Source organism: Notothenia rossii, assembly GCF_949606895.1.
Source record: "Notothenia rossii genome assembly, chromosome: 5".
In the NCBI taxonomy this organism is placed as follows: domain Eukaryota; kingdom Metazoa; phylum Chordata; class Actinopteri; order Perciformes; family Nototheniidae; genus Notothenia; species Notothenia rossii.
Genome location: NC_136903.1, coordinates 69,064,572 through 69,092,108, shown reverse-complemented (window position 1 = coordinate 69,092,108; position 27,537 = coordinate 69,064,572). Strand labels below are relative to the sequence as shown.

Below are 27,537 nucleotides of genomic sequence, written 5' to 3'. Positions count from 1 at the left end.
AGTACCTGCTGGAAAGCCAAAGCACCAAGTGTCTCACTGAAGTCGCAAGGATGAAAGCCAGACGTGTCCTTGAGGTGGGTCATATGTTTCCACATTGGCTCGATGAGACAAACCTGTTTCTGGATCGGGACTGTTGATGTGAGCTGAACTACAAACATGCACTCCGCTGGCATTACATGAGAGGTTCAAGTGCTTGGAGATGGGGAGGGGAGGGGGTGGGGAGATATTTACTCTCCTACCCTCAGTCGTATGGCATGAAGGCATCATCTTAGAACATATAAATCATTTTCAGAAAAGGACTATATCGGGACCCATACCAAACTTGGAAAAACCAAAGAGTAAAACCCATGCTGTGAACTGTAAGCCATTTCAAAAGACCCCTATGTAAAGGTAGGGGGCCACTTCTATGGTGTGGTCTCCTCAATAAAGTGACCGAAGCATGGGATAGGACACAAATGCATTACAAGGCCAAAATATTTTCTCATTCCTTGACTACCCTCAATAATAACATGAGGATATTTAAATGACATACTGTACTTATGGTGTCTCCATTTTTTTTACATCTTCTGTATGTACCTCTCAGCTTTCAGGACTTGGGGCCTCAGTCCAGACATCTTTGATCTGGACTTTGCTTCAGCCTAAACTCTTGTATTTTAATCCTCTGTGTGAATGGGATCTTTGAGATGTTTCCCTCTTGTGTGTTTGTGCTTTTTCCAGTCCTTTGTTTTAGAAAGGAGGTTTTGTGGTTCCTGGAAGTTGCTTGAAGTTTTCCTAGATACACATTTTTCATCCTGCAAAGGGCTCATTGCATCGGTGGAATGTGGTTTAGAAGACATGTAAAATGTAAGTCTCATTCAACAATTATGCAATAGGGTCTGTGCACAATTAAAATGTCCTTTTTGTTGTATGGCAATAAGTATTTCAAAAATACAAGGATGTCACGACTGACGCATGTCTCCATTGTCAGCAGTAACTTTTTCCCATATGTTTCCAGTTTCCTTGGCAGTTTTTCTGTCCTAAACAAAAGGGTCTAAGGATGCTATCAAATTTCATGAAACAAATTGAATTCTCTGATCGAAACCTCTCCACATTTGCAATTAAATTGTCGAAGTGCCTTGAATGTGTTTCTTGAACCAGTTCAAATCTTAGACATCTCTGGTTAAGAGATTCCAAACAACAGTAAAGATCCTTTCATGCGTTCAAATCTGCAAGAGCATTGCATTACACTGAACCAGCAGGCATATGAAACAATGTCTAAAATGCCCCCTGGGAAGGATTACCCATCTCTATGGAGACACCAAGTTCCTGTTTAATGATGTGTCAAAGTAGGAAAGCTTGACCCCTCATAGCTGTGGGTTCCCAAGCAAAACCTTCTCCTCTGACCCAAACGTACATCAGGAAAGACCTCCCTTATTATTATTATTCATTGAAAACACAATCATTTGGTTCCAATACGTAAATCAAAACCAATAATAAGAATCTCTGAAAATAAATATTTTACTTAACATGGCATATGTTAAGTCAAATATGTCATAGGATGCTTTTTGGTTGAGTTGCACAGCATTATGTTTGGTGTTACAACACTTTTCTTTATGATAGTGAAAAACAAAAAAGGTTGACTTTGTAGAAAACAGCCAGTGAACTGTACAAAATGCCAAGGTATTATCCATGGAAAACAATATGGAAATATTGCATAATTTAATGAAATAATAGGTGTGTGCTGGCATACTGTATATCATGGTCCATCGTGCTTTAATGGTTGTTCTAAAGTGGCAACAAGTTGGATGCCTTGGTTTTTAACCCTCGACATTACAGTCAGGGATATTTTTCCATCAAACTAAATATAAACATCTCCCATACTGCTGTCTGTTGGTCTACATACCGCTACTTGTAATTTTCAGACAAAGGTGGGGGGGGGGGGGGGGGGGGGGGTAGCGCGTCGCAGACAGCTTACGCACTGGAGCGGAGCGCTGCGCGTTTCGGTGCGCATCTTCATTCCGGACTACAGGAGGGAAGGTGCTCACAATGTCTGTGGCATCCTCAGAAATTGGTCTTTCAATCGACTTGTATCTCATTTTAAGCGACTTTTACGGATTTTGCTTCTGTGTTACAGCATCGGATTCTGTACTTGTAATCTGAAGATTTGGGGCATTAAATTCGCTACCCAACGACTGAGGCAAAAAGATGAATGTATGACTTTTTAGAGACATCTGAAACGAAGGATTATTCTGCTCGTTTATTAGAATTTCCGACGCCAATGAAGATGATGGATGTACTGACAGAAAATATATTTGGCATTATTAAATAGTAATTGGTGGAGTATAAAACACTGTCCCTCCTTGTGACGGTTTTTTATTTTCCCGATGATGGACGGCAAACAATCTTCAAGGACTTTCAAACCTGGTTGTGCAGCTTTTGCCAACAAATGAAAGGAAGAAACATGTTTTGTTTGACGAAATCTCGGAGTTTATCATACAGCAGCAGGACTATGAGGATCAGACATGGGACAAAAGTCCATCATCACTCCAAACCTATTTCTAAAATACACTTCATATTTATTTTCCTGCTGCTCATATTCACACCGAGGGTGGATTCATCGTGGTGGTGAGTGAGATTTCTGACTTTTATATTGCTGATACTGAGATGAGTTTAATAACAACCATGTGGTAGATTACATACACTTATCTGATAAAAGTATGTAAAACTAATAACCTGAGAAAGTTTATCCATTCTTTTCTTTTGTCAGTTAAATGAAAAAGAAAACTGAAAGACAAAAAGGGGGTGTGTACCTAACTTTTTAAGATTATTTTAAAACAGTTTTTTTATTTCTGTCATTAAAAAGGATTCAGTTGTTTTTTTCTTGCAAACAAACCTCCAAAACAATACTTGTGTAGTCCAATAAAAGGATGAAATGTAACGCTTTCATCTGCAAGGGGATTTTTTTGGTTGTTGATGTTATTTAATGATTTCTTTTAAATATCATTGCAAAGTGAAATCTTCAGTGCAGCAAAGTGTGTGTGTGTTTATGAAGATTAATGGTATTGGGGGGAATCTCCCCTATCCATCAATCTTGCCCAGAGCAAGTGGCAGGTGCAGGCGCTGGTGCATGAATAAATGCCCCTTGATGATTGCTCTTGGGGTTTTAAAGTCTCAGAGGAGGAAAAAAAAAAAGTAGCCCAGCCCCCCCACCTGAAATAGGACATACTTTTCAAATGATATTTGATGTGTACTTTATATCAAACCAACCACAGTGAAGCAGTACACATTTGTACATGTTCTTCCTTTATGTTTGAATTATGGCCCTGCACCACATACCAATTAGCTTCTGATTTACAGACGGATTTAGATTAAACATGCACCTTTTGTAAATAGAGTTATGAATGGTAATTTCCCAAGAGAGCCGAAAGCATATGTTATCCTATTTTCCATTGTGTAATTCTGTCCTATGCAAATATATTTTGAAAAAAACTATGATTAAATAACTTAGACATTCCAGAGAGAGAGAAAGACGAGGAAACGCTTTGAAAGAAAATAAGCTTTGTCTCTGATTAATCCAGCTTCTCATTGTTGGGTCCTATTTTTAACCATTGAGATCATTTAGATGAGAACCATGTGTCTTGCTGTACAGGACCCCCTTCCCTCTCCCCTTCTATGTGTGTGTCCTCTTGGAGACAGTCAGGGGTCTTTTGGCAGAGCCGATGTGTACAACACACAATAAACACAAGTAGGGCTTCTGCTCTGCTTTACTGCTCAGGCAGATAGTCGTAGTGAAACGGGCCTGGGACAGCCATAACAGGAGTGGAAACTGCCTGCTACGTCCGTTTCTGTCTCGGTGGCCAGGCGACACAAATGTGGCTGCGATTAAGGACTATAATGATATCCGGATGGAGAGTGGAGCGTGCAGGCTTAGAGAGGGAGGTGGGGGGTGGGTGGGGGCGTCTGCATATGGTTCATCTGTGTGGTTGGGAGGGAAAGGCCTGAGCGGTCACTTGCACTGTAGATGACTGTCCTCATGTCCTGTTGATAAGAGCCCCCCCCCAGTGTCACAGTATCACCAGCATGTGATCCAACCTTTTAGGAGTTGCTACAAAAGTAAGGGATTATGTCTGAATAGAGCAGGAAGCTAAAGCCTGTCACAGGGAGAGAGGTTTTCATTGAACGGGAGGAATTTAATAATCTCTTCTGTCTGGAATATCTGAGTCTCAAGTAGAGAGAGGGGTATGGATGTGAAAAAAATAGGCATGCTAGTAGGAGTTCAATGCTAATGCTAATCTCGTTTGAAAGAGTTGGACATTTTGAGAGATACCGTTATTCACTTTCTTGTAAGAGTTTGATTTGAAGATTGATATGGCTCTCTTTTCTGTACACTAAATATAAACCTATAAACAGCTGAAGGCTAAGCTAGTTTAGCATAAAGATTGGGAACAATTTACAATCTCTGTTCAAAAATAACAAAATCCGCCTACCGTGACTGCCGATCTCCCCAACACATTGTATTTTCCTTGGTAACTACAGAAACCAAAGTTAGAAAAGTCAGCAAGTGCCACTTAGTGCAACTAGTCCCAACCAAGAAGTTGTAGATATCAGGAATATCTAGCAGATTCAAATTGTCTAAAATAACGATACATCGCTGACTGTAACACTTACATTAAATCATATAAATAAATGACATTTAGCTATTTAAAATGTGGAAATCTATTTGGATTTGGATTTACTTAACGTTAATGTACCACTTCAACACATACAGTACATGTAGCTTATTAAGACAATCTATAGAGTGGTGCAGTGACGAGTCCTAAAACCCGGAAGTGAGTTAGCATTTTACCACTATCGGTTCCCTCGTCTCAGTCAATGGAATTCCTCAATAGGATTTCGGAAAATAGCTGGAAATAAGGTCTGTGGTTGACACAAATTTAAGAGACAGATCACGTTTTGTTCTACGACATTAAATACATCAGCAGTGACCCCACCGGTGATTTTTTAAGAGTTTATGTGTCTGAAAAACGATGGCTGTTCAAAAGTGGCTGAATAGGACTACAGAAGTTGTCGAGGACGTTGTACGTCATTATGCCGAACATTAAACACTCCCGCTAAATTTTCCCTGTTCTGCTCTAAAGCAGGTCTGCGCTCTTGCAAACTGTTAAAACAAACACTTCAACTTGTACCATTTTGAATCTGTATTTTTGAATATTGATCTTAACTTGGCGTGACGTTGAAGTCGTGCTACCCTGCTGTAGTTCGTTTATAGCATAATGTTTGCATTTTGCTGTTGGCGATTAGATTTATGATTAGAAAATTATAAAAGTAGGGTAGACATGTGGAGATTATCCGGCTGAACAAAACGTGCATTTATCAAACAGGTTTGTTTTCCACAGACCTTGTTTCGAGCTATTTTCCATAAATCCTATGGAGAAATCCCATTGCTTTTTTGTCGAGGGAACCCATCAAGCCCCCAGGAAGTGCGCCGGACTCTGAGGAAAATATTCGTTGTGGCCAAACGGCAGTACTACACTTCAGTCGCTGGGCCCGAAACAATTAAAAACATTACATTAAAAACATTCGGTCCTCAAGTTGTAAAATGTGCTACCAACGTTATTCTGAGAGTTATTTTCCTCTGCATTATGAACGCGGATCCAACCCACGGGACCGCGCCGCCCGGCACGTTCATGTGACGTGTTCAGTACTACATGAGTTTTACCTTTACCCATGGATGCACAATAAGAACAGATTATATGATTATATGAATACTTTCGTGACGTTTCGCTCACTCAAAAGTTGGGCCATTTTGTCTTCATACACCAATGAGCAACTCTCATAGGAATGAACGAGGCCCTGCCTCCCACGCTGTATCCAGTTCTCATTATACATCCATGGAACCCATGCGCAGCTTATTTCTGGGTAAATACGTCATCCCTGCACCACTCTATCGGCAGCAGGGGTATAAGTCATCTGAGAAAACAATGAAAACATTATTTTTATGTCTTAATGTATTTTTCTCAAACTTGAGACAGAAGATAAGACTATACCATTTAGTACAGGCTAATATGACAAACAAACATTGTGTGTGACTCTAACCCTACCCCTTGAACTCATTGTGAACTATTATGTGTCTGCAGGTACATTGGGGCGCTAGGTGCTCGAGTGATCTGCGACAACATTCCCGGCCTGGTGAACAAGCAGCGGCAGCTCTGCCAGCGGCACCCAGACCTGATGCAGTCCATCGGAGAGGGAGCCAAAGAGTGGATCAAAGAGTGCCAGCACCAGTTCAGGAATCACCGCTGGAACTGCAGCACGCTAGACCGAGACCACACGGTCTTTGGCAGGGTGATGCTGCGTAGTGAGTCTGCAAACATTTGAATGGGATTTCTATCTGTGTGGTTCTTTGTCCGTGCGTGGCAGTGTTTGTTTATGTCAGTGACACTCCAGTTAATCATCCTCGTAAATGTCCACTGTTACAAGATAAGCAGAGAATTAATAGGGATCTTATTAATTCAACTTTTCCCTAAAATACAAACAGAATGAGAAATTGCTGTGCGTGTTTTGCCTTCCCTGGAATGAGAGAAGATTGGGAAAGTGAACGTTTTCCCGAAAAACAAGTAGCAGATCGAGAGATCCACACTGGGGATGTATAAACAGTAATAGGAGATGTAAATATTTGGGTAGATGTTTCTGGCAGCCAGACAAAGCTTTACTCCCTGACATATCGCCTGTGTTCTGCTTCATTGCGTGAGTAGGAATGAGAGCAGGAGGTGGGTGGGAAAGCCAGACCAAATAACCCCCAAAAATCACCTCTTGTCTGAAATGAAAACACAGCCCAGTGACTGAGAAAGATGCCATCTGTGCAAAATAAAAGGTGAAAGTAGAGTCGACTGGACTGTGATGTTATAGTTGACATGCTACTGGTCCATTCACCATAAATGGACTGGTTTCTGAGCTCCTGCTGTCTGGAATATATTAGACCAAGGCTACTTTACTCATCAGTAATACCTTGAACCTGGGCACAAAAATAATTGCTTGAATCTTACCAAAGAGAGAGAGACGAAACCAGTCATGGCGTTTCCGAGAAGTTTTGAACACACATCAAATAGAGAGTATAGCATTACAAAAATCTGCAAACAATCTTCCATTAAACATATTAAACTATTTTCTAAAGCTTTTAACTTCACCATCTCTCTTTTTTGCTCACCCAGGCAGCCGTGAGGCAGCGTTCGTGTACGCAATCTCTTCGGCAGGAGTGGTCTACGCCATTACCAGGGCCTGCAGCCAGGGGGAGCTAAAGATCTGCAACTGCGACGGCCAGAAGCGGGGGCAAGCCAGCGACGACAGGGGCAACTTCGACTGGGGTGGATGCAGCGACAACATCAACTACGGCATCAAATTTGCCAAGGCTTTCGTAGACGCTCGAGAGAGGATGGTGAAAGACGCTCGTGCGCTGATGAACCTGCACAACAACCGCTGTGGTCGTATGGTGAGCAGCAGCTTTAATACTTGAGCTTAACCACTGTTTTGCAGTTGAGAGACGTATTTCTAGAGTTTAAACATGTGTTTGACTATAAGTGACAATAGACACTTTCACACTGCAGTACTTTTCCCACAAAGGTTCATCAGAACTTAGTTCATGAGAACTCTTTAGTTCTCATGAACTAAGTACAGATTGCGTGCACACCGGAATAAGTCCCTGGGGGAGGATTAGGCAAATGAAGCCGCTGACGTCACTTCTTCTTCTTCTTCTGCTTTGGGTTTACTGGCAGGCCGCAAACAACTTCACGGTGTATACTGCCACCCGAAGTCCCCGGCCGGAAGTCCCCGGAGTTGGGGACTGGCTTCAGTAGAAGCTGCTGGGACTCCCAGCAGCTTCTACTGAAGCCTTCCGACACTTCCTCATCTCCACCGCTCCCATGTTTTCTTTTGTGTTGCCATAAGTTAGTCTCTCTGCCTTTCTGCGCTCGGCTAATGCTAATAATGCGAGGATAATAAAATGGCGGCTTCACAAAACCTTTTGGGAGTTTTACGGGGCGTGGTTTGCATTCCGCCCAGCCAATCAGACATAGGAACCTTTTTCTCCCACGAAAGTACCTGCTCTCTAGCAGGGACGGAAAAGGGGGTGAAAGAGTTCTCATGAACACATTTGAGCTCCGGCTCTTTTTGGTGTGAACACGACAGTCACTACCCGATCTGTCCCCCTGCCCGATCTGTACTGCGCATGTGCGAGATGGTCAGCCATGTTGGACAACTCCGGAGGGCAACTCAAGTAGGACACTTTTATTTGGGGTTAAGTACATTGTCAGAATAAGTGAGAAATGAATGTAACTTATGTTAGACAGCTATCATATTGAATACATATTTACTGTGAATGTATGCAAAAATGCATGGCATATAGCTGTCTAACAGAAGTTAAATCCATTTCTCACTTATTCTGACAATGTACTTAACCCCAAATAAAATAACCCAATAAAAAGAGTTGTTAAATAAAAGTGAAGTCACGTTGTAGTAAGAATAACTCATCTCTCTTGATTTTTATTTTTGAGCTTTGCAAAAAGCCACTGTGTCAAGTGTCCTACTTGGGTTGCCATCCGTAGTTTTCCAATATGGCGGACCATCTCGCACATGCACAGTACAGATCGGGTAGTGACAGCCATAGATATATATAAACACTAGATGACTCACCCACGCTGCTGGTCAATGGAGACCGACGTTGGCACATGGCGGCCATCTTGCCACAGGCAGTTCGCTCATTCATAACATTATGTCTATGGCGAACTATTTAAATAACCGTAGCTTGCTCAATTTTCAACCAATTTTCAAACGGTTTGGTTTGTTATAAACATCAAAGATGTAGTTATGATACTGCATACTTATAATTATGAACCTTTTTTTTTTTCAACATGTCTTGTTGTCTCCTGCATCATAGCCATGCTAATAACGTTTATAATAAACCAAACAGTTTGTAAATCAGTCAAGATTTGTTATATTATATATATATTATTTTTGTGCAGATCACTCACCTTACAAAAGCTGTAGCAGTAGTTGTTGACTGTGGCAAGATGGCCGCCGGTGAGCTACACTGGCAACTCCCCCTTGAGTCATCTAGTGTTTATATATATATATCTATGGTGACAGCGACATTTTGGAACTATATCGGAACTAAAGTGGGAAAAGTACTGCGGTGTGGAACGTGCGTTATGAGAGACAAGAGCACATTTCACCATATCTCACCTCCTTATATTGGATGGACACCATCAATTATTTTCAAGAAAACACTCAAATAGGCTTGGGTAATGTAAGTGGTTTAAATGGTATCTACAGTATCAAGTATCCCATTAGACATCCCTTTAATACTTAAGTTAGTTAAACCATTGTAATCAGTCTTGCAAATCAAACTTCAGCATGAAAATCCATTTTTGATATCTTCAATATTCTAGTATTTTCTTAGCTTATTCAAGAGTTTCAAGAAGAGTTACATATGAAAGCTATATATTTTCTTGAGTTTTGTCAGACATTTATTTAACTGGATAGGGAAAAGATAGGCTTTCCCAACAGGTGATTTTACATAAAGTCAAATCATCAATCAATCAATATTTATTTATATAGCCCAATATCACAAATGTTACATTTGTCTCAGTGGACTTCACAGTTTGTACAGAATATCAGTATGACAATACGATACCCTCTGTCCTTAGACCCTCACATCGTACAAGGAAAAACTTCCAGAGGAAAACCCACAGTTTAAAGGGAAAAATGGGAGAAACCTCAGGGAGAGCAACAGAGGAGGGATCCCTCTCCCAGGACGGACAGACGTGCAATAGATGCCGTGTGTAAATCAAAGAGATAATACCTTTCACAGCATAGGTAGACCAAATGTTTGGAAATGCATGTGTCTATAACTATTACTGCCATTTATTTATCACTTCATTGATTTATCTTTCTCTCTAAAACCATGATGTACATATTGTCTCTTTATTTATTTTTGTCCAATAAGCCTTAAAAGAAAGAAAGCTTTGTCTGTATTGCAGATGCGGAAGGATATCATTTAATTTAATTTTGCTTGAATATGGGCAGTTACGTTAATTAAAAAAGTTGCTGCTTAGATTTCCGTTGATTGAGCATATAGAAGATCCAATCTTAAAACACATTTCTAGTAAATTCCCTTTCACAACATATATTACAATCATGAATATCGCACTGTAAACAACTAAACACCATTAGGGAACTTTTAATTGACGTAGTCCTACAAAGATTTTGAGTGTAATCTTAAAGTTAAAGATCTGACATTTAATATAACAAGAGTATAATAATGATCTGGGGTTTTGTACAGGCAATGGCACGGGCAACAAAGTGAGATCAAATATCCCAACAGAATAAAGTGTGAATAGCTTTATCAGAAGTTTTAGTTAAACCCAGACAAGACAGGTATTTCATCAGATCTCTGAAGGAACTTAAGTTCAAGTAAACTCCAGTCACAGTGAGGCAGGACTGATCACACCTTCAACAGGCCACCGGCAGCATTTTAGGATTAACACCCTGTCACCTCTGACCTCTGCTCCAGGCAGTGAAGCGCTTTATGAAGCTGGAGTGCAAGTGTCACGGGGTCAGTGGCTCCTGTTCTCTGAGGACCTGCTGGCTGGCCATGGCTGACTTCAGGCGAACTGGGGACTACCTGCGTAAGAAGTACAACACAGCCATCGAGGTGACCATGAACCAGGACGGGACGGGCTTCATGGTGGCTGACAAGGACTTCAAGGGAAGCACCAAGAATGAGTTGGTTTACGTCGAGAACTCACCAGATTACTGTCTCACGGACCGCCCCGCAGGTGAGTAAATGAAGAAGTAGGTTGAGACTATGGTTGTTTAGGTGAAAAGGGGGGACTAATGAGGAGCTCTTTGCAATGTGTAATATGTTTGATACTTGCACATAGACTAGAGGGTCAAAAATAATATGATACAATGTAGTCTGTAAATGTATATTTAGACACATTTATAGCTCAGTTTCACTTTTTAAATCAACATTACTTTTAAAGAGTCAGACATATCTTCCCCTGCATTCCTTCATTTGTAGCCATGCTTAAGTAAAAAAAAAAAAACTTGTCAGTGCTCTCTGGAGGAAAAACTGTTATCTCACCATTTCTAAAATTATTGATTTTTCCCTTTTTCCGCAAATATATACATGCCAATATGAATATGCTATAAGCCAATATCACCAAATTCCACCTAAGGATCATACCTAAGGGGGATCCTGGCATATTTAAATGAATCGGTATCAGCTAAAACAAAGGCAATTGAACTTGTTTTACCAAAAAAAAACAATATTAAAAAGTACTTGGACTTGGGATTGGGGCCAAAACAACTTGGTGATAGTGACATTCCTAGTGTGTTGATTATTTCTTAATTAATACATACACCTATTTTTTATTGAGGTATTACATCAGCAAAACATTGTACAATTAAATGCTTTGTAATGAGACAAGTCAAACTGGTGGTTCTTCCTGAAAATCTGCTTTAAGACCTACTGAAGGTTTGCATTCCTTCTCAGCTTAACGTTCAATGATTTGACCTTTAACATCTCCTTTAATTCTCAAAGTTTGCTTTACCTTGTTAAGCTCTGTGTCTCTCCTCCACTCCCCTTCAACAGAGCGTGAAGGAGTTCACTAGCTTACTGTTAATAGGTTAGGTAAGATAGCGTTGTGCATATGGTACTTCCAGATTCTCCCGCTCCTCCCTGCTGTTAGTTTGTTTGTAGCTTGACAACCAAGGAGTAATGTAGGTGTGTTCACTCAAAGGAAGTGCCCTCTTTCCTTGTTAAAAGTTGATCTTAAAAGAAGCTTATGACCCTCCTTCTTACTTATCTCCATTGTAGGAATTCATAGCCTTAGGGTACATGCAGGGTTATTTTTCAAATCCTTCTTTTCGTCAGTATTAGGCTCCACTCCCCAGAGCCTGAGGGGAATATCTCCTCTTATCTTTTTTTCTTTACTTCAGGGAGACTCTGTTATTAGATTTGGCATCTGATCCTAGGCTTACATTTTACACCTGAGTGCATGGACACCTTTGTGTTTGTGAGACTATTCTGTCAGCGTGTCTGCCTGTAAGCCAATACTCTGCAGAACAGTGTGGGAATCATAATGTTTTGTTTTGGAAAAATAGAGTGTTGAGAGGTGATCACCTGCCAACATTAGCAACTCAAAGTTGATCTGATAATAACCCATGAAAGAGAAGAAGAGTGACTAGAGTTACTGTATGTGCAATATAAAAGATACATACTGTATCGTTTATACTTCAAAAAGAGGTTTCTAATGCCTTTAAAGCTGCACACATTTGTATCATTGGCTCAAATTGTGACTAAAGATTATTTTCCTTATCGATGAATCTGCATAATATTTTACACACATCAATTAATAGTTTGGTCCATAAAATGAAAGGTGAGCATATATTTGTATAAAATAGAAATGCATGTGATTTTAAACTGACTGAATTCAGGCTGATATGTTAACCTCAAAACCTGCAACACTTGAAAGTTTTATTTAAAATCTTCAAGGTTCAAGGTTCTTTATGTCAAACGAACATAGCTACAGTGTAGTTATGTCGATGCAAATCTTGTGTCACAGGCTTCTCCAACAGTGCAACACAAAACATAGATAAACAGAAAAATATAGTGCAAGTAAATAGTAAATACAAGAAGAAAAATAGTTTCATTGTTTGATCAAAGTGTTCTCTCATGAATCTTAACTACAATACTAATGATATAAAATTGTATAAAGGATAACCACAAATATCATAAACCTTATTTCCAACTTTATTATGGCAGTGCCATGAATCAGTTTTCAGCAAAAAGCTCACGTAATCAAACTGTAGTACTGAACCTAGCAGCACACGGTTATTAAAGGTAGGATAGGTAATTCACTTCAGAAACACTTTTTGTTATATTCCATGGAATGCTCTTAACATCCCGATAGCAATGAATACATTATGCTTTGAAAATAAATACGTAAAAAAAAATTGTCCGGCCCAGCTAAAATAACTGGATGGCCTACCTGCCTGTCAGCCTTCCATCTCGTGCACAAACTTATCTCGTGCCCTCATTGGTCATGGGGCTCTGTAAGGAAGTCTGAAGGAAGGGGCAGATTTTCTCCGGTTGTGTACTTTCAAATCCTAGCACACTCGAGCTGGTTTCTCCATTCTTAACTAACCTACCTTTAAGCATGTCTTGTTTTTTTTAAATGTACTCATTTTTAAATTGATATGAAAAAATCTAAAATAAAATAAAAATGTATGGTGGGCTGATAAGAGGCATAATCTATACTGACCAACATTGTTGTGAACCACATTTGTGGTTTGATTATGCAAGCATTAAAAAAAGTATATGCATTTTCTTACAGGGTCGTTGGGCACAGCAGGCAGAGTGTGCAACAAGTCCTCGAGAGGCACAGACGGCTGTGAGGTCATGTGCTGTGGAAGGGGCTACGACACCATGCGAGTCAAACGGGTCACCAAGTGCGAGTGTAAGTTCAAGTGGTGCTGCGCTGTGGAGTGCCAAGACTGCGAGGACTTGGTGGACGTTCACACCTGCAAACCCCACAAGCGACCCGATTGGCTGGACATAACCTAACGAGTAGGCTTGGCCAATCACAAGTCGCCACTGACTCAATAACCTGCGCGCTAATGACTGCAATTTATTATAGGATATATAATTGGGATTTCCTGACTGTAATGCCTCCTGCTTTTGATCTTCTGACACTCCCTGGAGCAGAGACTTCACAGAACTTGAAGCTAAACTGGAAATTAGGCCCAGTTCCTGATTTTCTGCTGCTTTAATAGTGTTTCTGAGAATTTGTTGAGCTTTTTTAACAGAAACTTTGAATCTTTGATACAAAATGGCTGAACATCATATTATTCTGTTGTAAATGCACCCTAGTTTAAAGAAGTGATATGAACAATACTGTCTGCTTGTTTTACAATGTGTAACATGTGTGAGAACTTGACATACTGCTATACTGATGATCATAACAACAACTATTTCACCTGAAGAGAAAAAGATAAAGAACGAAAGATGGGGGAATGTTTTAAGATATTGTAAAAACACTGTCTTTGTATCATTTAAATTATATTGGAATGGTTCTGCTACAAATCATTTAACATACAAAAGACAGTTGCTGCTAATGAGTGGAGAGGGCGCTGGTGAAGAAGTAAACTAAAGGAACAAGATCAGACAATCACACTGAACCGAAAGAACGACAAACAAGAGACAACTTCAGTCCATCAGTTAAAGTGGCCGTATAGTTGCTGCAGAGCTGTATTTAGCACGTTTTGGGGAAAAAAAGGACAGGAAAAATTAAGCTTCATTTGGACTGTTTTCTAAAAGGGTTAAATGTTTGCATGTTTGACGGTCTGCAATTGGTATAACACATTCTGGCTGTTTTGCCTTAATGTGAACTTTATTATTTCTACCTCTGGTTTTCTGTCTTTGTTTTCAGGTTTTGTTTCAGTGCTATGCCAACAGCTTCAATCAATTGTGATTTGGCGGTTTTCAGACAGACAACATCAATGCGTAAAATACCTAATACCATTTAATTAGGTCAATCCGGCAAAAAAGTAATTCTCTGTCTCAAAAGAGATTACTGCAACACAAGGGCCTATGTAGATCATATACTGTAGGTGCATGTTCACATTTGATTTTACTGGAAATTCAACTGTTTACCTGATCATCAGAGAACAAAAAAAAAACGAATTTGGCCTGATGACTTCCAAAAGCTGTGAAATCCAGTTCCACACAAACTACTGTGTATTGATTTTGTCTCTGGTTAGTCTTCAAACTCATGGATTTATTATTAAGAAACTGTCCCTCCTGGATCTTATATAATTTCAACCTTAAACAAAATGCAGGCAGTTGCTTTCAATCTGAACCCCCAGTTAGGCATACCCTCAGTCCTCTTTACCCAAAAGTTTACCGACTTGCATTTTCTCTTGGTCGCAGTTGTTTCAATTTTTGTAATCAACCCTCATGCCTCTTGTTTGACGACAGTAATCTCCAGAAAGCTGTGGAAATGTTCTTTGGCTGCTTGATCAGATGCAGCTTCTTTATTTTGTTTCTGTACAAAAAATAACCTCCTTACATTCTGTATCGATGCTGTCCTAAGTTCAAGACAGCTTTTAAAGCAATGGATTATGGTGACACAAATGTCAACGATTTAAAGATGATGAACTTATTCATGATGTCAGTTAATTATGGTGGTATAGAGCTCCTTTTGTATTAGCATCACTGTGATTACCATCTTCCACAGACACCGCAGCTGTTTATGCTGCTGATAACATTATGCCCTCAAATAAGAAGGCCTTACAAAATACATTTAAAGTTCATTTAATAATGCTGCTAAATTGTAATAGATCCTTAATAAAACTGAACAGCAAGATACATACTGTAAAGCTGAAGATCCTAATTATAAAGCACCCTATGAAAACACAACGTTTCTGTTTATGCTTATATCTGTATGAGGTCTTGTTTCAAACCGATTCAGCTTTTCTCATCATCACTTGCGCTTCGTTGCAGTTGTAAGCATAGCATGTTTTTACTGTCAACCACTTTTGTTGTGACAGAAAAAGTTCACAATGCAAAACTTATGCAACAGTGCCTTCAGTCCTTTGTGAACACATTCACTGGCTCAGGCTAGTTTGTGAGAAGTGAAGTATTTAATGAAAGCGGGTCAAGAAGTTGCAGAAAGAGAGGAGAGGTAGCGGCAGGCCCCGAATTTGACTTTTCAACATCTGGTAACGCAGCCAGACATCATGCTAGGCCATTGGAGACACAACCCTCAGAGGGGTTTATAGATCTAAATGAATCTGACAACAAGCTGTGGATGCTGAGAGTCAACAAATGTTTTCAAGCCCACGTAATGAGGAGGGGAGCCAAAGCTAAGTGCTTTGAACAAGGCCAAATGACACACTGTGTCAAACGTTCACAAGTCAAAAGTTAATTGCAAACAAAGGAGTCTGTTTTGAATGTAAATGAAGAGCCTGTTGGCTGTGTTTTTCTTGAAGATTAGAAAGGTGAGAGCTGTTCACATACAGTGGGGGCCGACCTCCACAGTTCATATTTCTATTCCCCAGTTCTTTTGACTGTGATAGAGCACAACACTGAAGATATCAGTATATTTCACATTTGATTCCTAAAAAACAAATAGGGAAACCCCTGGGCCTTCACTGATCCATTTATAGATTTGGATTGTAGAACTGATAAGTCAAAACAATTCCCAATGGCCAATCATTTGGATAATAGATTCATCATTGGAGTCATTTTTAAATGCCAATTTCAGTCCGTTAAATAGATATTTCCTGTATGTATTCAACTAAATATATCTTTTGTTTTCTTACTGAAAAAAGACATCAGAAACTGGATTTTTAAGAAAAACTGAGAAACTTGGATGGATATTTTTTAATATTTTATGACATTTAAAGACCAAACAATTAATTGATTAATTAAAAAAAAGAAAATCTGCCGATAATAAAATAATTACTTTTTGAGAGGTCTATTCCTAATGGCATTGATGGATTTAAGTATTCAGAGGTTTTTTTGTATATTTTACTGATCCTATGAATGTTTGACCATCAATTTCAGCCGGATGCAACATTTTTAACTCCATGTCTTTTCTTAAAGGGGACCTATCATGCAAAATGCACTTTGTGATGTCTTTTATACATAAATAATGTGGTTTAGAACAGGATGGCGTTTTATCACAGCAGAATTTAACTTTATCTCCGGTGGAATTCTGATCAGGCATTAAAATAAGATGAACCTTTATTAATCCCCGAGGGGAAATTCAGTTGTACAAAGCAGCAACAGGGTAAGCATGAAAAAAAAACAGTACAGCAAAGATTCACACAGATCAATACAATTAAAAATAAATAATAAATAAAATAAAATCAAGGAAAAAAATACAAATTATAATAATAATAAAAGACTATGAAAATAGGAGATGAATACAAAAATAAGAGTAAAATAACTGTCAGAATATACAGTATACATATTTGGTCATCATCTAAGTTATAAAGTGACAAGTGAAAAGTTAACATGGGTTGTGGAAACAGTGTATATTTATGACCAGTGATTTAATTGTATTTCTTTTTCATTATTCGCCCCTTATTGTGCAGCCTGATGGCTACAGGCACAAAGGACTGTCCGAGGCGCTTGGTGCGTTGTTGTGGAGGGATGAGTCTGTGGCGGAACGTGCTCCTCATCTTCACTAGCTCCGCCTCCTCTTTTCTTTTTCAAGCTAAGGACCCAAAATCCGCGTTTCTCTAACAGGGCTGCAAAAGAGGGGTATGAGCAGTATGAGGCATGGCTACAATGGGTAAACTGTTTGGTATTTTAAGCAAAAAACTTCACAGAAATGTTTTGTATAGGTATGGCCCTATGGATCATAATAGGTCCACTTTAAATCATTGTTTTAGAGCAATGGTGTCCTAGTTTATAATAGTGTCTATGGAGGTATTTTTACCTTTGAAATGCAGGTCCCAAAATACCTTACTGGCTCTATATTAAACCTTGTTGATCCTCCCTCTGCAACTCCTATTAGAGGTCTTCCGTTCTCTCACAGCTTTCATGGTCCCTTGTGTTTTAGCCCTGATTCAGTGTATGGCAGGGAGAGGACAAAAATAATTAAACCAACCATGTTGGTGTTTGAAAGTTCAGTCAATTCTCTAGAAATGTATAGGGACTGGCAGATGGTGGGCTTAGATAGCAACATAATTATCATAACAAACACCTCTCCAGTTGAAATATTTGACCTCTTAAAATCAGGGGACTTACTATTGAAAAGAAATGTCAAGCAATTAGCTAAACTGCATACAGAGTAGATTAATATTACTTCACCGCCATTTAAAAATCTGAAAAAATATCTGTGCTGCTTTGTTCCCCACAATGTGTGATCCAGTTGAACTCTGTAAAAATAACAGGAGTGGCATTGCAAGCATTCCTTGCCATCATAGTGATATCAAATGAGCATCTCAATTTGACAACATTGCAGAGCTAAAATTGGCCCGAGGGAGAGACTTACCGTGTGGTCCACACGGATGTTTCACATTCAGGCCAGAAGAGAGAAATGTTATAATTCCACATTACAATTCGTAATACGTCAAAAACTATTCAGAGTTGTGTCAGTGTTATACTAAACAAGTTGAATATTATCATTAAACTTGTCTGACGGTTCAAAACATTGTAATCATATGATTAATATCTATGATGTACAGCAAAATGGGAAACATGTTGATATGTATATATTGGGAAATTGTTGCTCTCTAGACCAGCCTTTCCCAAACTCAGGGTCGCGACCCAAAATAGGTCGCGGACCCGTTTTGATTGGGTCGCCATGTTAAATGCATTGCTACACACACACAGCGACAGAACTGATGGCTGCGTTGCAAATATTTTTTTTTTATAATTTTTGTATTTTATTTTGAAAATGAAATTATGCAATATAGCATTGTATATTGAATGATTGAATTTTCGAAATACAAATAAACTAAAATTAAAGATTGTATTTGTATCAGCTATGACGCGTCCCCCGCGAAAGTTTTCGCGCCGTCTGTTTATTGTTTATTGTCTGTTGATTAATCCCGATCGTACATGATGGCAAAAAGACGATACAAAGAGGAGTTTTTAAACGTTGGCTTCACAAAAGCTGTTAGAAATGGAGAGGAGCGGCCTCAGTGTGTTTTATGTGGAGAGGTGCTCAGTAACGAAAGCTTGAAAATGAATAAATTGGACCGGCATCTCCAAACAAAACATCCTCTGCATCGGGACAAATCCAAGGATTTTTTCATCTGCAAAGAAGAGTCGTTCAAGAAGCAGTGTTTTGACGGTGGAAAAGTAAGTCACTCATTTTAATCATTTGATTTGTGTGTTAGTGAGTTTGTCAGGGTCTGTTGTGAAATTGTTTCGTTAATGCAAAGTTGGATGAAATGCAGACTGAGCCCCGGAGCGGACCGCCAGCTGCGCGCTCCCGCGAGTCCACTACATTCTGGAGCGGCAGAGCGATGTTTCAACTTTTACTAGCCTAAAATGTTTTTAAAACAGCCGGGAGAAAAACAGAGAAACAATAACCACAGGAAGATTAGAGGGAAAGTGGCAGGTAGAATGAGAAGGAAAGCGAGAGAAAGCTTTTTTCACTGCGGCCGCACGGACGTGACTGCTGCAGTGTGATGCACAATACATATGGGGGTTATTCCCTATCTTTATTCAAGAGTGTGGTCTTTAAATTTGAGAGCATACTTTATTGATTTCAGGTTCAGAATATGTATTGCTTTCCCTCAAACCCTGTCCTCACACTCAAATAGTGTCTGCTTGCACTTATGGCGTGTTTCCACTGCAGCGGGTAGCTCGCTTTAAGCGTGCCGAGCCGTGCGGGGCCCGTTTTTGGTAGTGTTTCCACTTGGCCTAGTACCGGCTAGCGGGTCCTAATTCACAGTTTTTCTGGCCCCATAAAATCGTGGTTCTAGGGCCAGGAACAACCAGGCTAAGTCGGGCTGAGTATGCTAAACTAGAGAGAGAATCGCTGGCAAGGGGGCTACAACTACAACAAGATGAACATATTTGAACGTGATTTAATCGTAATACACGTTTCTAAATGATGCCGAAGTAACAACATACTGATACCGGTTAGTAAAAACCATGAGTTAATGCTTTGACAAGTCTGCAGACAGACGGCAGGCGAAAAACTCTTTTAAAATGCGTGTTTTCTAAATGGAGCTTGGCTAAGCTAACGTTATATATGCTCCGACCGTCCACACTCACAACAACGGCCTATACAGACATAAATAAACCAGCGACTTTATTCGCCATGACACAGGCAGTCTGTGGTTTGTACTTGTGTTACTTTTGTCTAGTTTCTGAACAGATATGAAGAGCTGTGAGTTCTGAGTGCTAAGAGCTAACGACTGTGTTGTTTTTCTGGGGCGCTCATTGAAGATGACGTCACGGCTCCGCCTACACTGCGTTACTATAGTAACTACCCCAGTTCCTAAACTGTAATGGAAGCGCAGCATTAAAGTGAGCCGGGCCTAATAAGGCATAACCAAACCGAGCGAGGCCTGCAGTGGAAACGCGCCATTAGATCTGCTCTGCTTCTGCTCAAACTGTACGCTTGCACTCAGATATATTGCTACCTACAGATTTCCTGTGTTCCAGCTTAAAACCTTCTCCTCGCACTCAGGCTGTTTCTGTGCGCTCGTGAAATGTCTGCTCTCAGATTTCTTCTGTGTGCGCTTGGATCTTTTGTGCAACAACCCTGTCAAAATCCCCCTGTGGGGATTCCCCATAGTATTGAGTATGTAAGTCGCTTTGTATAAAAGCGTCTAACAAGTAACATGTAATGTAATGCTCTATAAATGCGGTCGCCAGGTCCACATTAGGTATACAGCGTACGCCGGCTAAAAATCAACCAATAACCCAGCAATGTTAACGATGATATCTTCTCTGTTATTTTCAGGCATTCAAAAGGGAACAGAGGGGCACTGAGGGCATCATATCAAGTCAGCCTCCACATTGCCAAAGCAAAGAAGCCCCATTCCATCGGGGAGCAGCTGATCAAGCTTTGTCTTAAAAGATGTGTGTCTCTCTGTCTTGGGTGAGGATGCAGCGAACAAAATTGAGTCTGTCCCACTCTCAAACAACACCGTTGCATCCAGAATCAAGGATATGTCAGCTGACATCCAAAAAACAGTCACAGAGGAAATACTGCAGCACAAATTATTTTCACTGCAGCTAGACGAGTCTGTGGATGTTGCTGGGATTCCCCAGTTAATGGTCTTTGCCAGGTACATTAGTGGTAAAGATATCAAGGAGGAGTTCCTATTCTGTGACCAGCTGCACACAACAACAAGGGGAGAGGATATTTTCAGAGTGGTGGACACACATTTGAAAGAACTGAAATTAGAATGGGAAAACTATATAGGGTTTTGCACTGATGGTGCAAGGAGCATGACTGGGTGCAGGTCTGGTTTTGTGGCTCATGTACATAAAGTGGTCCCAAATGTGAAGGTAACACACTGTATTATCCACAGGGAGGCTTTGGCTAGCAAAGCATTGCAACAGGACTTAGGTGAGGTTCTTGATGTGGTTGTTAGAGTGGTAAATGTAATAAAAAAGCGACCACTACAATCAAGGCTCTTCAGAGAGCTCTGCAAGGAAATGGGGGCAGAGCATGAGCACCTACTCTTCCACTGTGAGGTACGGTGGCTCTCCAAGAGAAAAGTTATACAGAGAGTGTGGGAGCTGAGAGAGCAGGTCATGGCTTACCTGAAAAATGAGGACGCTAACCTTGCCAAGCATTTTGAGGACAAGCGCTGGTTGGCAAGATTTGCCTACCTTGTGGACATTTTTAACAAGCTCAACATGCTGAACACCAGCCTTCAAGGAAAAGAGAACAGCATATTGGATCTTGAAGATGGAATACAAGGATTTGAAGCACGCCTTGGTCTGTGGCATTCCCAGCTGGTTGCAGGAGAACTGGCAATGTTTCCTGTCCTCACTGCCTACCAATTAAGCACCGGTCTTCCCTTGAGTGACTCTGTGAAGCAAAACATAGTCGAGCACTTGTCTCAACTACAGGAGAACTTCAAGCGGTACTTCCCTGACTCACAGAGAGCTCAAAACCTTCAGTGGGTGAAGTTTCCCTTCCAAGCTGTGCCATTACAAGACCTGGGTCTCAGTCAGGCAGAGTTAGAGGCACTGGTCACACCGCAGGTCAACAGGGGCAGTAAGATGCTGTTTGAAACAACCACTTTGGCACAGTTTTGGGTTGCTCATTTCCAGCAGGCTGAGTTCTCCTGCTTGGCTAAGATAGCTGTAGAAGTATTGATACAGATTGGCACCACATACTTGTGTGAATCTGGGTTTTCTACTTTAGCATACCTGAAAAGCAAATACAGAAACAGGCTAAATCCTGAGCATGACCTCAGATTGGCACTGTCAAAAACCCAGCCCAGAATAGATCTGCTGGTTGAAAACTTCAACCAGCCACATACCTCTCATTAGATGTAATTGTTATTATATTATATAATGTATCAATATATGATATAATACCCCTTCTAGCATGTCAGATGAGAACATATTGTAAATAAGTCAGTAAAGTTAATCAGTTGCCAAGTGTTGGAGTTTCTTTGTCTCTCAGAGTGTTTTACAACAGCTCTGTTCATTTAAAAGTGTGTGTATATAGTTTTTGATCTAGTGACAAACTTAATGTTGCACTTCTGATAATTTAAATGTGGTTTCACCTGTGATATACTACACTTGACTGCACTTCCTATAGTTAGTGTTTTGTCCCTTTCTGTTTACAACATGTTTGTTCTTTGTTCATTTAAAATACTTTAAAATGGTGTGTACATAGTTTTTGAGCTAGTGACAAACTTAATATTGCACTTTTGTTAATTGTATCATTTAAATTTGATTTGTACTTTATATACTTGACTGCACTTCCCATGTTTCGTCTTTCTGCTTTGATCCTTATTTTTTCTGGGCAAGCTCAAAGGGAAGGTTGTTATGGTGAGAAACCTAATTGCTGCAAAGCACTTTTATAATTAAATAAACATTTTCATTTACATTTTAAATTCATGGTGTGTTGCATTCTTTGTTTATAAATGTAGATATTATGGAAAATCATGACATTTTTTTAGCTTGGGTCCCTTAGGACCACAACATTTCTGTTTTGGGTCTCATGCTGAAAAAGTTTGGGAACCCCTGCTCTAGACTATTTAGGCAAAGTGTTGAAAATCTGTCCATAGTTTCAATGTTTTTCTTGGAAGAGAGGATGCCCCTTATGACCCTATCAGCAGTAATTAAAAGCTCCTTGTGGACAGGGAATAGACCTGACTAAAGCTGCTAAACGTATAGTGGATTTATTATACTTGCCAAGTGACATCATTACCATTTGTTACTTGGAGAATCCAGCTATAAATCTCACATGCAGTATGTTTCAATATAGCTTAGACAAAGGAAAATACTCCCATAAACTAAAGACTATACAATGTAAATTACCTTTTTCAAAACAATACCCAAGACCATTACAGTCTGGGCATCAAGCTGACACTTTAGTCCCCAGTGAAATAAAATAAATGAGCATATCAGTGTCTGTCTTTCAGCATATCACAAAGCTATTGAATAGAGTTATACGATACTAGGAAAATATGTGATAACATTGTTGAATATTGCATCATGAGATGATATAATAAATAAACAGATATTGAAGTGTACTGCTCAGTTCTACCTTTTTGACCACACACAGGCCTTAAAAAAACAAGACATTGCGCAACCCTATTAAATGACACAAACGTTTAAGGAAATGCGAATTCATTCAGCAAACACACGTTCAGCAAATGGATCATGTTCAAAGTTTTACAAAACTGCTATTTGGCATCTTGACGCTGCTTTACTCCACAACCATAGACCAGCAGAGCAGAGACAAATATTTCCCTAAAACCTGCCATTTTGTGAAGTTTATTTAAATGTAGCCACAAGCACCTGCTGCTCTGTGCTCATTTCCCAATGGGCACAATAGACCATGAAGGGAAAGTACTTTCTAGTGAACCAAAATTAGTTAATCTACTAACAATCCCCCTGATGTACAACAGCAGCAGCAGCAGCAGCAGCAGATTAAGACAGGCAGTGCATTATAAACTTGCAAAAAATAAAATGAATGGCATGATTATAGAACGTCAGTTTTTGAAATCTCATACACAAAGAGAAGTAAAAAAAAAAAAACAATACATGGATAAGAGGGAGTTGTAGTGCAGAGAGACGGGAGTCGGAGGCGGGGTATCGAAGTTACAAGCTAGACTTTTATATAGCATCTGAAAACACATGTAAACAACTTCATGCCCGGGAAGCGAAGACCGGCGGAAACAGGAAGTCCGGTTCACTAAAATGTCCGTACAGAACAATACCCCAACCCATAGATCCGTGGGTGAATAATGTCAATCACCACACAAACCCCCCCGGTATTCACCCATAGTCAAAATCCTCGTGCCTGGGAGGAAGTACCACCCAATCCCGGCGTGTACGGACCACAGGGGCCGAGGAGGACGGGGCCGCAGGAGAGGGCAGGGGCGCCAACGAGGGCGAGGGCATCCCCACAGGGGGCAGGCCATGGGAGGTCGGCCCCGACGTGGGAGCAGAGCCAACTCCAACGGCCTGGAAACGTCCACGTGAGCAGGCTTAATCCGATCAACGGACACAGTCTCAGGCCTGTCACCAACGTCCACCACCAGGCTCTTGTCCCCGTGACGTATTACCCTGAACGGACCGTCGTAAGGGGGCCGCGGTGGGTGTTGTGGCGAATAAAAATGAAATCCGCCTACAGTAATCCGGGGGACACCCGGAAAGCTGGGTTGCTGTGCTGCGACGTGGGGACGGGCGCGAATGTCCCGGCGGTCTCCAGCAGGGAGGAGCGCTGCCCGGCCGCAGACCAGGGCACAGTGGCGGTGGGAATGAATTCCCCGGGGACCCGTAGCATCTGGCCATAGACGAGCTCCGCCGACGAGGACTGCAGGTCTTCTTTGGGGGCACACCTGAGGCCGAGCATAACCCAAGGGAGCTTATCCACCTAGTTGCCGTCTGTCAAGCCGGCACGCAGTGACGCCTTCATGGACCGGTGAAACCGCTCACACAATCCGTTAGCCTGGGGGTGATATGCGGTGGTGCGGTGCAGCTTAACCCCCAAAGCAACAGCGTTCCACAGCTCGCGTGGCCAAACCTCCTCTCAGGAACCGCAAAATGTTCAAAAGGGGCCCTAGTATGGCGGTGGACTTATGGCCGTTGACAGGCCACGCACGAGTCGACCCAGGACCTCACGTCCTTCTTAAGCCCCTGCCACACGAACTTCTGCAACAACAACTTCACGGACGGTTTCCTACCGGGGTGGGAAAGATTGTGAACCGCCTCAAAAACGGGTCGGCACCAGTCCGCAGGGACCAGCGGTCGAGGCTGGCCCGTGGAGACGTCACACCACAGCTTTGCGCCAGAGTCACCGACCGTGACCTCCTCCAGGCATAATCCCATGACCGAGGCCTTGAGGGTCTGGACTCCGTGGTCAGAGGCCTGGTCAGCGCCCATGCGGAGGTAATCGAGGCCCAGCTGCACAGCTCCGATGACCGCTCTGGAGAGGCAGTCCACGACCACGTTAGCCTTGCCAGCGATGTGTTGTATGTCCGTGGTGTACTCGGAGATGTACGAAAGCTGGCGTTGCTGTCGGGCGGACCACGGCTCGGCCACCTTGGACATGCAGAAGGTCAGTGGCTTGTGATTCCCGAACGCTGCAAACTCCCGGCCTTCCAGCAGGAAACGGAAGTGGCGAACCGCCAAATAGAGACCAAGGAGTTCTCTGTCGAAAGCGCTGTACTTGCGCTCCCTGGGAGTCAACTGGCAGCTGAAAAAGGCGAGCGGTTGCCAGGCGCCGTCGACCCATTGTTCATGCACCGCGCCCACTGCGTAGTCGGTGGTGATAGCGATGGGGGCCCTGTGTGAAGGGTGAGCCAACATAGCGGCTTTCACCCGGAGATGTGCCTGGTGCTCTTCGGAGGAGGAGCTGGTGACCAGGATGTCGTCTAAATAGACGAAGATGAATGGCATGTCTCTGAGCGCTGAATCCATCAGCCGCTGAAAGGACTGAGCTGCGTTCTTAAGTCCAAACGGCATATGCAGGAACTCGAAAAGCCCAAACGGCGTAATTACCGCAGTTTTGGGGACGTCCGAGGGGTGCACCGGCATCTGGTGGTAGCCCCGCACCGGATCCACCTTGGAGAAAACCAGCTTGCCCGACAGGTGTGCAGAGAAGTAGCAGGAAAGCCTTGAACGCTGCATATTTATCCTGGGCAGGAGGAGATGTAATAAAGCCCGCTGTCCGGGTCGCAGTGGAGCTCCCCAGCACCGAAATGACGTGAAAATAGCGTGCTGCGTCGTCAGTCACTCCGCGGAGGGCGAACTGAGCCTCCGCCTGAGCGAACCATGCAGCCGCAGATGTCTCCCAAAACTCCGGCAGTTTGAAAAAAAACGGCATTACTTGCCATGCTCGGTTCAGTCTCGGATCCTTCAATGAGACTTATGACGGGGTCACCAATGTAGTGCCGAGAGACGGGAGTCGGAGGCGGGGTATCGAAGGTACAAGCTAGACTTTTATTTAGCATCTGAAAACACATGTAAACAACTTCATGCCCGGGAAGCGAAGACCGGCGGAAACAGGAAGTCCGGTTCACTAAAATATCCGTGCAGAACAATACCCCAACCCATAGATCCGTGGGTGAATAATGTCAATCACCACATAGTGATGCATAAACCATAGCACAGGAGGTTAGCCGTAATAGTATGAAACCCTAAAGAAAGCGGTCATTTTAACCAATTAACTAGAAGTACTGCAGCTTACTATGGATAAAATGTAGACGAGATTACCTTTTAAGTGAGATTACCATGAAGCCTATGAGGATTTAGTAAGAATAAACATTATGTTTGCCTTTCTTGAGCCAATACACAATATCATGCTCAACTAAAGATCTAAAAAGCATTGTAATTGACTGTGCCAAACAAAAAGAAAAACTACAACCTGAGCATCAAATGTAGGCCCAGAGGTATATCAAAGTAGCATGCTGCTCACACACTTGCAGGGTAACAACATGAAACCCAGCAGCATTAACAGTTTCATAACTCATAAATCAACCAAGCAGAGAAACAGCAGCAAAGACTTCACTGAGCATGTTAACAAAGGCAGGGCTTACTTTGGTAACGTGAAGCAGCAGTCTTAGCAGTACAACATCTTTGGGAGTAGTTTCCATTGTCCCACAGCTGACGGAAAACTGCTTCCGGTGTTAAATGGCGTTTTAGGCCCACAGCTAAAGAAGGACATTGCAGTGGAGATGTTCATTTCAGGCAGCAACAGCACAAAGGATGGAATTATTGTCTAATGATTGCTGCACCAAAGTCAAACAGGACGTCAGTGTAAACATGTTAGCAGATCTAGTTGAAACGCAACATTAGCAACAAGTTGATTTAGAAGTGTTGTTAGCAATCGAGCAATGTTAGCAGCAGGCTAACATCAAGCCAGTGGGCACTGGGCAGGGCACTGGCATTTTAAATAGCCCGCCCTGACACAAAGGGTGCGTTCCATTTGTATTCCAGCCGTAACAACATGTCACATGTAAAATAACAAGGACAATATATATATATATATATATATATATATATATATATATATATATATATATATATATATATATATATATATAGTGTATATTTCTTTGCAAAAGGCAGACAGTAGTCTTTAGTTGCATGTGCAAAATCTGCAATTAAAAAGGCTAAATAACCGTCAGATATACAAGACTGATATATTAAAAAAACAATAAAAGTACATTTCATTCACCTCATTCTTAGAAGGATCACATAACGGAAAGACATAAACCTCAGGGAAACATTTGGCAAAGATCCCAAGCCACAACTAGTTCATTAATTCATCGTGCTGGTAAACTTAGTGCACTGGCAGCGCAGCAGGGCATTTACACACAAAAACT

The 27,537-nt window shown here is 41.4% G+C and overlaps 1 protein-coding gene across 1 annotated transcript; it reads left to right on the top strand.

Annotated features, from left to right (window-relative positions):
* The first annotated feature begins 2,011 nt into the window (after positions 1–2,011).
* On the top strand, positions 2,012–15,438 carry LOC307040025 (protein Wnt-2b-A-like). The gene is made up of 5 exons (XM_079682524.1): positions 2,012–2,604; positions 6,117–6,337; positions 7,191–7,468; positions 10,547–10,811; positions 13,374–15,438. Exons 1-5 carry the CDS (start codon positions 2,426–2,428, stop codon positions 13,601–13,603), a joined length of 1,173 nt encoding a protein of 390 aa, XP_079538650.1. The 5' UTR covers positions 2,012–2,425; the 3' UTR covers positions 13,604–15,438.
* The last annotated feature ends 12,099 nt before the right edge of the window (positions 15,439–27,537 follow it).

What these genes read in the sequence shown, in the direction of transcription:
- LOC307040025 (XM_079682524.1), top strand. Translation starts at nt 2,426, where the DNA reads ATGAAAGGAAGAAACATGTTTTGTTTGACGAAATCTCGGAGTTTATCA. An exon ending in TGGCAGGGTGATGCTGCGTA is followed by an intron (nt 6,338 to 7,190) that starts GTGAGTCTGCAA and finishes TTGCTCACCCAG; the next exon opens with GCAGCCGTGAGGCAGCGTTC. An exon ending in TCTCACGGACCGCCCCGCAG is followed by an intron (nt 10,812 to 13,373) that starts GTGAGTAAATGA and finishes ATTTTCTTACAG; the next exon opens with GGTCGTTGGGCACAGCAGGC.